The sequence below is a fragment of the Zalophus californianus genome, chromosome 1 (genome assembly GCF_009762305.2).
Source record: "Zalophus californianus isolate mZalCal1 chromosome 1, mZalCal1.pri.v2, whole genome shotgun sequence".
NCBI lineage: Eukaryota > Metazoa > Chordata > Mammalia > Carnivora > Otariidae > Zalophus > Zalophus californianus.
Genome location: NC_045595.1, coordinates 201,251,023 through 201,264,433, shown reverse-complemented (window position 1 = coordinate 201,264,433; position 13,411 = coordinate 201,251,023). Strand labels below are relative to the sequence as shown.

The 13,411-nt window shown below is 38.2% G+C and overlaps 1 protein-coding gene across 1 annotated transcript; it reads left to right on the top strand.

Moving 5' to 3' along the window:
* Positions 1 to 726: 726 nt before the first annotated feature.
* On the top strand, positions 727 to 1,278 carry LOC113916161 (keratin-associated protein 26-1-like). Its single transcript, XM_027582090.1, has one exon. The coding sequence runs from the start codon at positions 727 to 729 to the stop codon at positions 1,276 to 1,278; it is 552 nt and encodes a 183-aa protein (XP_027437891.1).
* The last annotated feature ends 12,133 nt before the right edge of the window (positions 1,279 to 13,411 follow it).

Below are 13,411 nucleotides of genomic sequence, written 5' to 3'. Positions count from 1 at the left end.
TTTTAAAATAAAAATATTTTGGTGGGAAGTCATTTTCTACCAGGATTCCAAAATAAAGCAACACACACATTTAGGCACATTGAAAGTTTTCATATTATACTGCTTTTAAACTTTTTCTGTCCCAAATCATATAGGTTATAGAATTTTTCACATTCTTTTTTTTTTACTAACATAACATAATAAAATAAAATAAATAAAAAATAAATTTTCACATTCTTTTACAACATACTTGCTTTTCAAGTTTCTTACTATTGACAATTTCAAAAAAGAATAGAATTTCCCCCCAAAGAGAGCTAATTTGCCACTGTTTCAAAGAATTTTACTACAATTTTTTTTTCCTCCAAAGAGTTTTGCTACAACTTTTAAAAGCAATTCCAAGAGAGGAATTCTAAGAATGTTTATGTAGTGGTGGTTATATTTGGATTATGTGAATGACCTTCAAACCTGTCTGTTTTCATTGGATAATTTAAGAAGGAGAGATCCTATTAAAATTCAGTCACACTTCCTTATAGATATACTCAATCAATGGAGGGAACATCCAGGTTTATGGGACATGGGAGCACCACTTCCGGGGCTATAATGGAGAGTTCTGATGCAGCTTCCTACAAGGAGGAAGAGTCTGTATACACCATCACCACCTTCTAGGGATATATAAGGGTTCAAGCCAAATGAGGAGAGACACTCGCTTCTTCCCATTCAACTGCAGCCTGCTTTTGAAACTTCACTATGTCTTGCCACAACTACTCTGCAAACTATAGCTTGGGATCCCTCAGAAGTCCCTGCCGTATTCCTCTCACCTCCTCCATTGCCCTCTGCTCTACGGGTATGAGCTGTGGTGATGTCCTCTGCTTGCCTAGTAACTGTCAAGACCATCTCCAGCCTCTGGACAACTGCCAAGAGAGCTGCAGTGAACCAACCAGTCGCCAGCCAGCCCACTGTGATCCCAGCAACTGTGAAACATCTTGCTGCCCTTCTACTACTTACTACGTGTCCAGACCCTGCCATGGAACTTCTTTTCTTCCTGCTGCTTCTTATATCTCTGGCTCCTGCCTCCCCATATTCTATAGACCTCTGAGCTATGTGTCCAGCAGCAGCCGACCCCTGAGTCTCCTCACTTATGGATGCCGCCCCGTGGGTTTTTTGCCCTGTGGTCCTCAACCACTGAGCATTGTGCCCAGCAGCCTCAGACCTCTGCATCCTGTTTTCGCTGGATGCCAGCCTCTGAGCCACGTGTTCAGTACTTGCCGTCCATCTTGCTCTGCACTGGGAGGCCAGTAGCTTCCTTGTTCCAGTTAATAATCACGCCAAGGATCCAGGACAAAAATTCAAACTCTGTGGACTTGTGCTTCTTTCCTAGTAGTTCCTTTACTTGCTTTTACTCTGCCTGAGATGTAATTTGAGCTGCTCCTTTCCTATTTTTATCTTTTTTGCGTCTCTCCTTGGCATAAAATTATTTGATTTACAATGCTGTTCAATGTCACTCAGGTGTGGGAAGAATTTATTTGGTTCATGTTGTAATAAATGAGATTAAGTCAGAATTAAGAATCTGGTTCTTCAGTTTGTCTTTCATTATTTCATTTGAACACAGAAATGACCAACCTCAACTGCTTGCAAGATAAGTGAACAGGATATGGGATCCGCAACCATATGTCTTATCTCACAGTAGTGGAATAGCTTGATGGTTTGTTCCTCAAGCTTCTTTCTAGATCTCTGATCCTAGGTACTTCAGAGACCCAAAAAGCCCTTTGTGGAAGTGACTTTGAGAAGGCAAGATTAGGAACGTTTTCCTTATCTCTCATCCAGTGAACATACTTCCACCAAAATCTCCTTTCTAATTGCAAACTGAACCATGTTTCCTTCCCATGTAAGCTTTTGGTGGCTTCCTATGCTCTATTCCCATATAATAACAAAGCCAACCCCTGACCATGGCATCTGTTTTCCATCATTGTCTTCTTCCATCCCGCCTCTCCAGCTCTGTCCCTTTCCCAATGTTGCCAACACTAACCTCTACAATTCTAACTTACCTGTAGGTCCTTGAACACACAGCATTTTATAATTATCTGCCCTTTGACATGTGTCTTCATCAAGGCCTGCACGCGCCTCTGATCAACCTACCCTGAAAACTTGCCCTCAGCTTTAAAAACACAGTCCAACTTCAAAAACACAGTCCAACTTCATTTAGTAATTGCTGATTTATTCAGCAACTATTTTATTCCCTATGTCTTAAACCATCCTGTGCCAGACACAGACACAGAGCTAGACAAGATCAACCTGAACTATTGCAGTATTTACCAGAAGCCACATACTCTGGGACATATCTATATTAAAGATAAATTTTCCCTCACTCAGCATAAAATGTGTAGTGGTATATATATTCCAAATAAAATAAAACTAAACTGTAAAGGCGCAACGTTAACGTTTCTGAAGAACTGGAATATCTACAAACTGTGTCAGCATGCAAAAAAAGACAATGGTTTCCAGGAGCTGATTAGTAGTTGTTTCCTCGAGAGAAGACATATGCCTCTGGTTCTCAGAATTCATCTTTCCTTGTATACTTTCTGACACTGAAGCAGAATGCCACTTCCTCCTATGTTTGTGTTCATGCTGCTGTTGTGAAATCCATTCTAGTTCATTCTTTTGCCTTACCTGCCTGTCTCTCCTAGATGTTTTGAATTTGTGACATCTGTACCCTTTATATATATCTTTAAAGATTTTACTTATTTATTTGTCAGACAGAGAGAGAGAGAGAGAGAGAGAGCACAAGCAGAGGGAGCAGCAGACAGAGGGAGAAGCCAGCTCCCTGCTGAGCAAGGAGCCTGATGTGGGGCTCCATCCCAGGACCCTGGGATCGTGACCTGAGCTGAAGGCAGATTTTTAACCAACTGAGCCACCCAGGCATCCAGGTGAACCCTTTATATTCTGTAGTCTTTCACAACCCTTTCCTCACCCTTTACCCTGAAGAGTAAATCACACTGTGACTTAGCCTACTGTTATCTCAGACATATTGTTGATTCTATTGTTGATGTTGTTGGACTGTTTATTTTAAAAATAATTTTAAGTGGAATTGTAGTTGAAATGTAACATACTAATTTGTGCACAAATCATTGTTCCAAAGAGGTAGCCATTCTCTGACTTCTAACCCATATATTAGTTTTGCCTGTTCTTGAACTTTGAAATGAAATTATACAGTATCTACCCATTTATTTCTGGCTTCTTTTATTAAATACTGTGTTTGTGAGATTCTTCCATGCTGTTTTATATATACCAATAGTCTGTTTATTTTTCTTGATATATAATATTTAGGGTAGTAAAACACCAAAATTTATTTAACCATTCTGCTGTTGATGATCATATGGGTTGTTTCCAGTTTAGATTAGGAATAATGTATAGAATACTCTTTTATTCTTGTACCTATCTTTTGCTATACGTAGAAGGTATTTCTATTGGGTAATATATTTAGGAGTGGAATTGATAAATTATATGGGATGTGCCTATTCAGCTTTATTCTATGCCATGACAAGGTAATGCCCTACAGTTTTGCCAATTTTGGTTTCCACTATCTGAGTATAAGGATTTCAGTTGCTTTGTGTTCTCATCAATATTTGCGATTGTCAATATTTTTATGTTTAGCTATTCAAGTGAGTATGTAGTTATGAAAAATGTTGGTTTTATTTAGAATTTCCCTGATGACTCATCAGACATAGAACATCTTTTTAATGTTTCTTTGCCATTTGAATATCTTTTTTTTTTTTTGTAAAGTAACCATTCATGTCCCTTGCTGATGTTTTTAATTGATATGTCTGTTTTCAGAATGGAAAGTTTCTTTATGTAATGTCTACATTAGTTCTTTGTTGGGTAGATATAGTTTGAATATCTTTTTCTACATCCCTGCTTATCTTTTTACTCTCTTACTGGTGTCTTTAGATTAATAGAAGTTCCTTATTTTATGTTAATCCAATGTATCGATCTTATTTATGGTTAGTATCTTTTAGTTTCCTTTTTAGGAAATCTCTGTTTACCCCAAATTAATGAAGATACTACATGGCAACTTTAGAAACTTTTGTTTTGTTTTGCCTTCAGCATTTGTATATACCATCAATGTAAAATTGATGTGTGTGTGTGTGTATTGTGTAGAAGAGTCCAAAATTCCAGTTGAACCACCACCATTGCTTAAAAGACCCTCCTTTTCCTACTGCACTGAGTTCAGTGCCCTTTTTTTCATAAATCCCAAGTATCTGTATGGATGTGTCTATATCTAGTTTTTATTCTGTTCTAGTCACAATTTGTTCTTACATAAAAATCATGCTCAATTTTTCCTTGTTTTATTTGCATTTCTGAATTCTTCTCTAGACTTCAAGTTCTTTGAAGGCTGTTTTGTATCAGTAATAACTAGGCTCTTTGAAAATGTTGATTTGAACTTAAATAAGTTACAATTTGGTCAGACGGTTGTGGAAGCTAGGGAAGAGGTATTTAGATTTAGGAGAGTACTGATGAGAAATTGCACATGTTGGGTTTTTTTCCTTTGGCGTTTTATTCTGTACTTTCTTTCTTTAGGTTGGCTGAAACGGGTATTCTCTTCTCATCTCCCCATAGTTCAGAATTCAAACAGCAGGATTTTAAGGGAGATTCTGTGTTCAGTATCTCATGACTACATAGGACCTGCTAATATTTATACATTAGCTCACATGTGATAATTTTGTATTGCTAGCCCATGATCATGTTTCTTACTTAGTTAATTTAATTATTTTAATATGCAGCAAAGTAGTTATAATTGTTCCCAATTTAACCAAAATCATATAGATTGTAAGTTACTGATCACTTTGCCTTCCACTATGAACTCTAATCAAGAATACATTTTAGGTCTCCATCATAACCAATTATGAAGCATTGTCCCTGAAGTTCAAAATCAGACAGAATCATCTTGTTCCTTATCTCACCTGAAATGGATTAAGGAAAAATAAATATTTATACTTGAATGATGAATTGCTAAGTCTTTAAATCAAGCATACATAAGGGAAAAAAATGCAGTGTTAGTCTAACAGACTGTTCAGATATTTTGAGGGTAGAATTTGGAATCTGAGTTTTTTTTCCTCAGGGCTTAATTTTGTATAATCTCTTCTCAATATAAACAATAGTTTCTTCTTTCTCCACTGAGACATAATTTCTCATAGGGGAATTTTCTAGAAATTGTAGAAGGTGAAGTCAATGGGGGTAACTCTTAGGAATGTTGGGACTTCTAGTTTCAGCTCTAACATTTAAAGAGTGTAGAAACCATCACTTCTGTCTTACAACAAGAAAAATTTGGACAACTTGAAAACCAATGACTTTTCTTGGACCCATCAGAGAGGTGAATTTGCATGGCAAACTGCTATCTCAAAATTAGGAGAAACATGAATCCAGAGAATCACTGCTGAAGCCTGCTTACCTGGAACTGGAAGCTCTCGCTGAAATCATAGCCTTGTAGGAATGCTTAATAATTTTGAGGAATTGCTGGGTGCTGAGTGTGAACCAGCATGAAGATAAGAACCTCTTGGGAGTCACAGTCTTAGGGATGCCCCCCAATTCATGCATTTTACCTCCAGGAACCCCACCAGTTTCTCCTAATGAAGAATTGAGGAAGGTGCTCTCATGGTCATAGAGTAATCCTAGTGAAGCATACCCAGAGCCACTTCCTCCGTAACAAATCTCCCCTCTCCAGGAAGAAAGACTTTACCAGAGCTTTTCTCAACCTGAGGAAAGGACACTAGTCTCACGTCAGTCTCCACCAGCTTTCCTGTCTGTGTCACGGAGGAGGTGCAGAAACTAAGAAACACGTTTGAAGGTTCAAGCTCAGGGACACAGGTCCATTACAAGATTGAGTTTTAATTATAATAGAAGGCTTCCCCTCTCTCCTACCTTATCACCATACCAACAGCCCTGCAGCATAATAACAGTGGATTGCAATTGAAAGAGCTACATGATGCAGTTCTCTCTGAGGAAGAGTACATAGGAAAGCCCAAAGTCCATAGGAGAGATTTAAAAAAAAAAAAAAAGAATACTAGAGAAATCTGAAGCCTCTGGCACCCATAGCAAATATCTAATCTGTGTGTGTGGAGAGTAGATATTTTCCTTGAAAGAGTTGAGAAAATCTACTTAAATATAAGAATTATTTCCAATTTACAACTCAGTCAATATTTCATTGTATAAGCTGATGAATTCATTTGCAGCATTTAGTGTGTATAGTTGTTCAGTACATAATAAAGAATTCCTATTATGTGCCAAGTTCTCTTCTGGGTGCTGGGGCGACAGTGGTAAACAAGACAACTGCTATCCTTCCCTGAGCTTTCACTCAGTCTGGGGGAGGAAGTAGATAGTAAATAGTGATCAAGAATACGATAATATTAGAGTGGATAAAGTAGTATAAAGGGAAAGAAAATGGTATTGTAAGCAGGGGGAGATAGCTACTTTCAACAAGGTCAGAGGTATTTTGTCTTTTAAAAAGTGGCATATGCATTGTAACTAGTAGGATTAGTAGGAGAGCACCCTGTGATAAACTGAGGGAGGCGTGTTTGGGGCATGGAGAACAAGATCAACAGCACACACTTGGGGAGGTTTCAGAACAGAAGGAGATGAGTGTGGCTGCTGGGCAGTGGGTGAATCAAAGACAATACCAGAATTTGCCAAAATATTCAATATATTAGACACTCTTGACAACAACAGGGTCATCAACTCTATCAAGTATACCTAAACTGTGTTTAACAAGCATTGGTTGTTTTCCAAAAGTACAGTAAACACAACCAGATGGGTGTCCACTTAGAGAGATATTTACCTATACTTACAATGAATCCTAGCATCCTACTGGGATAGTAAGCCTCCAAGTGGTTCACATTATGTAAAAAATGACTGATTCTCTTATAAGAAAAACTTTAAAAAGAATGTTCAGCTATAGTTTTTAGTATTTGTTGATCAGTCATTAATCTGGTGTTTCTCTGGAGTAACATAGATTCTGACCTAAGATTTCATAAGGTAAAAGCCTCTGAGGAAGAGGAGCTGGAGGGCTGGTTACGAATTTTACCATATGGAGTGTGTCAGCGGTCATGCAGAAATAGACAACGATGTTCTTCTCCAGATGTTTTAACAAACTCTCTGCCTCTTATTCATACATTTATTGAACCAGCTGAATAAAAATAGGAACCACAGGGCTTGAACTTTCAGATAGATCCTTCAGAGTTATTATGTGATAGAACAATACATCATGTGGATAACAATACATTATGTGGATAACTCTCAAACCAACAGAAATGAGACGCATAGTTAGCTTGAGATCAGTGGGACATGGTATAGAAGTGTCCTTCTTCGCCAGGTAAGAAAGTGTAAGTACCTTACGATGTCCAGTACCTTCCAATACTTCTGGCTATTGTTCAATACAAAGCTACTCAAGCAATACCTTATGAATATCTTGCTCACTTTTTGAAGGTCAACATTCACAAAAAAAATATATGTTGAGATGGTGGAGTAACCCTAATTGTAAGCTTCAAAACATATTTAAAAGAAAACATTCTTAATTCTGCAGTTTTTCTGACATATTTACCGCAGCTGTATTTAAATATTTTCATGAGTTTGTTTAAGGTCCAAGGACTTTTTTCCTCTCAATTATTTTGATATTTCTGCTCCTTTTTACTGATTGCATTACTTTTTTTTTTTGTATGGGAAATTTGCTGAGCATATGTTAATGTACTTTCCTGATCAATCAAACATATGTCATTAATGGATATTCATTACTGCTAACATGCTTGCCATGATCATTTTTCTATTTTTTTAAAAGAGTTATGTATTTATTTGAGAGAGAGAGAGACTGTGTGTGAACACAGCGGGGAGGGACAGAGGGAGAAGAGAGTCTCAAGCAGACTACGCTGACCGTGGAGCCCCATGTGGGGCTTGATCTCAGGACCCCGAGATCCTCAGTTGATACCAAGACCTGAGTCAATACCAAGAGTCTGATGGTTAACAGACTGTGCCACCCAGGCACCCCCATTTTTCTATTTTTGGGGGGGAATATAAGTGTTAAAAGTTTGGGTTGTGCATTGAAATGAAAGCAGGTTGTTCGTAATTTGTGCTGGGAAATATCTAAAAATGAAAACTAAAGATCTACTTAAAAAATAAAACATTCAGGACACCTGGGTGGCTTATTTGGTTGAGCACCCAACTGTTTGTTTCAGCTGGGGTCATGATCTTAGGGTTGCGAGCTCAGTGTCGGGCTCTGCACTCAATTGGGAATCTGCCTGAGATGCTCTTTTTCCCTCTCCTTCTGCCCTTCCCCTTACTCTCTCTCTCTCTCTCTCTCTCTTTCTCAAATAAATAAATAAATAAATCTTTAAAAAAAGAAGTTATTTATACTCTAAAGTATCTAGCAATTGCCTTGATAAATACAATTAATTAAGGAAAACCCTGTGTATTAATGAAAGCATCCATGTCCTATGCATACTCCGATATTTTTATATTGTGGAAAGCAGTGACCTTTTCCAAGTGGGTGAGTGCCCTTTACGTGACATCTGGGCCTCCAGGATATTATGAGAAGGCAGTTTACTCAATCACACAAGGAACCTACATATTGTGTCATGCATAAAAAATGCTGCCATTAGAAGCTGTAGGATGAACTAACAGAAAATCTTCCCAGTTGATATTCCAGCAAGGTGAACTGAGGAACAGCACTTCTGTGGACAGTGTAATGACAAGCAAGCCACCCTGATAAACATCCCTCACTTGAATCCAGAGAAATAATGCTGCAAATCAGACATCTGATATATAGATCTTTCAATCCGTGCTAGAAGTTTTCAGTATTTGAAAACTAATCCAAACATACTTTCTTGTAGTAATTTAATCCAATCACAAGAACTCTATGCTCTTCCAAAAAGCATATTTAATCCCACTTAGTAAATTCCTTAATGTCCCATGCTAAGTTAAACTAAATGTGAACTGAATGATAAACACCATATCATTATTTAATGCCTATTGCTTTATATTATATTGCATTGCATTATATTGCACAATAGTGTCAAGCCTTTTAAATTATACCTATGAACCAATGCAATATTGAATACACCATGTTTTGGTTTCTTAATCACAGCCTTGCTGACCAGTTCTGACACAATGTGCATGTCAAATCATTTAGGAAAATGTTAACATGTTCTTTTTTTTTTTTTTTAAAGATTTCACCCATTTATTTGAGAGAGAGAGAAAGTGAGAGAGAGCATGAGAGGGGAGAGGGTCAGAGGGAGAAGCAGCCACCCCACTGAGCAGGGAGCCCGATGTGGGACTCGATCCCGGGACTCCAGGATCATGACCTGAGCCGAAGGCAGTCGCTTAACCAACTGAGCCACCCAGGCGCCCCTAACATGTTCTTTTTTAAACAGAAACTTTTACATTCAAAGGATTCTAGAAAATAAGCCCATGTGAAAATTTAAAGCAATAGAAAATTCAATTATGAGAGCTCACACTTCCTAATGCACGAGTCTCAGTCATTTTTGATGCATCTGTTAGATTTTAATCATCTGACTATAGACGTAAATTTGTAAGATATCCTCACTCATAGTGAGTATAGGATCACAGGGGTCTTAGCTTTGCATTTCCTCTACTGTTGTCTTATTTTCTGATCCAAAGATGAAAGACACTATGATTCTTTGAAAAAACGAATCTTAAAATAATAATTTTAATTCTTTGATTATTTGCCTCTTTGACAATTATTGAGAAGTGAAAGAAAATGTTGTCAGGACCATGATATAGGACATGCTTAGATCAGCAGACTAGATTTTCTTCCAAATTCAAATCAGAGCTTTACTGAAAATGTAAATATCTTTTTATTTCTGTGATCCAAGGAAATGGAGTTTACTCAATAAGGGATCGTGTATTGAACCTTCAGAGGAGCAACTGAGATTTGTCTAGACACTTAAGGCCATTGGTTTTGGAGGCACGTTGAGAGGACACGCAAAAATATTTTGCTGCCTCTGCACTTTTCTATTCTTTTTTAATTCCATCTGCAAGTGCAACCACCTCTGGCTCCCAATATAAAGAAACCATTGTCAGATCTAACAACACAAAGGAAAAGGGAGAACACTCAGGGAAATGTTGGGGGCCCACATATAACATATTTTCTGCTCCTGTTCACACCATCAGCAGTTGTATTGATGAGCCTTCCTTCTCATTAATAGAAGAGCCTTTTCCATTTTCTCTATGGAATTCTTATTGATTGATAAATATCCTGGATTGTCAAGTCTGCATGAGCTGCCTCTCTGGAGGTGATGATGGCCTGCAAGATATATCTGTAATGCAAATTTATGAATTGATTACAGAACTTTCTCAGCTGCAGGGTGAAAAGACTGCTATATTTTAAAGCATACTTGGAATCTTGTTTCTTGTAGAGAAACCTATTCTCCATTACTCCATTTATTATTAGGAGCAAACAGTGCAGTAACATACAACACTTCTATTTCCTTTATAGTCGAGTACAGAGAGGGTGGAAAAGGAGAAAAGAAAGACAAAGAGGGAGAGATTGAAAGGGAAAGGAAGATGGCCAAGGGGTGAATCTCAAACTATGTTGGTGGAACTACCACAGGTATCATTGTTTAAAATTGTATCTCTAGATGCATTCATTCAACATCATGTATTCAACAGATATTTTTGAGTTGTTGTATACTGGACATGATTTATTTGCATGGACACCCATACTACTGAATCTCGTATTATCTCCAAACAAACAGTATAGTTACCATGTTAATGCTTTGGCATCTGGAACAAGACCCTAATATATAAAGCTTTGATCCAATGTGTTGCTCTACAACCTATCCACCAAATGGCAAAGCAATTTGATAGGGGGTAGGGTTGGGGGACATTTTCTGGAAAAGTCTGGAAAGGTAAAATTTGCAGAAAGTTCCATGAGAGCTTTCACCAGCAATAAACTTTTTAAATGGAAAAAAAGTTTCTTAAAATCTGGAATGCAATGGGTTTGTTTTTATTTTATGTAGGCATGGCTAATCAGAGACTTTTGAGAATTGGTGAACGCCTAAGGGATTTTCTTATCCAGTGGGTCCCTAACCAGGCTTTATAGAGGCATCTGCAAAAGTAAATCAGGTTCTTGGGGGCCAATTATGTCTCTGAATACAAGCCTCTAAGTCATTGATCCAGGAATCTACTTTATATTCTTTTCCCCTAAAATCTCACCATATTTTTCAAAGCAAAGTTGGGTTTGGCAATAAATAATCTAAACTACTCTTTCTAGATGTTCATTTTCTTCTGGGTTCTTAAGGGAATAAGAGAATCTCATCTTATGAAATATGCTTAATAAGTGATGTTAAAATTGACAACCAAGATCCAAAAACTAGAAAGCTAAGCAATCAATACAAATATACCAAAATAGGAAATCCCACCAATCACCCAAAAATTCATATTAGATTAATAATGACACCATTTTTCTTATCAAATTGGCAAAAATAAATAATAGTAACAATACTCAATGGTTTTAAGCATTTGGTAAATCTGATACTCAATGTACTGCGTTAGAAATGTGGATTTAGGGGGCCCCTGGATGGCTCAGTCAGTTAAGGACCGACTCTTGGTTTCGGCTCAGGTCATGATCTCATAGGCTGTGAGATGGAGCCCTGCATCGGGCTTCAGGCTCATGGGGGGGTCTGCTTGAAGAATCTCTCACTCAGCCCCTCCCCCCATTCCTACCCTCTCTCTCTCTCTCTCTCTCTCAAATGAGTAAATAAATCTTAAAAAGAGAGAAATGTGGATTTAGAAAAGAGAGCTTTTAAAATATATTGTGATTTGGGTACGTTAGATTTTTTTTTTTTTTAAGAAATAATAAACTAAACAGAAATAAAGCAGAAATATGGGCAAGCCTCCAAACAAATCCTAGTGGATTCACTAGTTGTCATGGGGATCTATTGAAACATTTGCAGTCTGTCAAGACTTTCAAAGCCACTTCACCTCAGGTAGTGAGTGTTCTAATTATTTTGAATGTTACATGCCAGTATTTTTTAATGGGGCATTTATGTGTAGATATAATCTGGACATAATTTTAGAATAAATGCAATATTTAATTTTGAAGAGTTTTGTTTATAAAATTCCACCACACTGTATACATTTCTCCTCATTTTGTTGATAGCCAGAATTGTGAAAACTTCCAAGATGACTAGTCATTCTTGCTTTGTGAGCCCCTTGCCTATTCTTTGATATGTGGTCTCACCACTTATGGATACAAATACTTATTTCTCCCTCCCGTCTTCTACTAGATTCTGGAGAAGGAATTCCCTTTCAGCAAGATACGACCCTGCACTTTGCTGGAAGTAATAAGAAGAGTGAGGGTATTTGAAAAATACAAGTAAAACTTTATGACAAGGTTGGAGGGTATTTTCACTGGCATCTGGACAACTACTAATGTAATGCTGTCAGGTAAAAGAATCTCAGCAAGACAGAAGTGTGTATATGGAACTGCCAGGAAGCAGTGAGGATATATAGAAAATTTACCTAAAAGGAAACAATAACATTTGAGAAAGTCACATTTGAGAGAGTCTCTGTAATTCATCCAAAACTCACTCTGATAACGTCTTTCAGCACCTGCTGCTCTGGAAACGGTAGGCCCTACTCTTTTGGGAGTCATCACTATATTACCTTTTATTTTCTTCTTCTTCTTTTTTTTAATCTGTTGTCCTCTGCTCTAGAAGAATGATCTGTGGAAATGGCCTCTGCTTAATCAGTAGTTGCCAATGTGGCTTCTAGACTACTGTCAAGAGCACTGTGGTGAGAACACCAGCTGCTAACCAGCCAACCGTGGACCTAACAACTGTGAAACCTCTTGATGTCCTTCTAAGAATTGCCATGTGACTTTGTTTCTGCTACTTTCTGTGTCTCCAGTTTAGGCCATCTGCCCTGTTGGGTGAGGTCATTGAGAGGATGTGACTGCCATTTGACCAGAAGCTGGACCCAGGGCATTGAGGCTCCCATCCCCCCGCCGCCCCCCGTCCTTGGAATGTGCATTCCATTTGCCTTCCCCACTCCCAGAAACTGCCCTAAGGATACAGCCTTGAGATAGAAACGTGGTGTTGAGGCTGTCTGAACTGGGCATGTAACTGAACCCAGTTAAGGCCTCTAGATAAATTTTTAAGATTTGGTGGGGTTGGAGCAGAGTCTCCACGTCTCGCAGTGGCCAAGATAAGCCTTATACAAAAGTTCCCCTTGTTTATCAGACCTGTTACCTGCTAATCTGAAGTGGCCTGCCTCTTTCTTTGGTCTCTCCCTGCCCTTCCCTTCCCCCCCAGGGAAGCTCCCAGGAAGGTTGGGAACTGACGACTGGTGAGCCAGCCAGGAGACTGAAGAAAGGGGCCTTGGGAAAGAAGCATCAGTGAGGGATCTCTATGTGAGAGGGGTGGCCCAT

Excerpts from the sequence above, each read along its gene's own strand:
- LOC113916161 (XM_027582090.1), top strand. The coding sequence starts at position 727 with ATGTCTTGCCACAACTACTCTGCAAACTATAGCTTGGGATCCCTCAGA.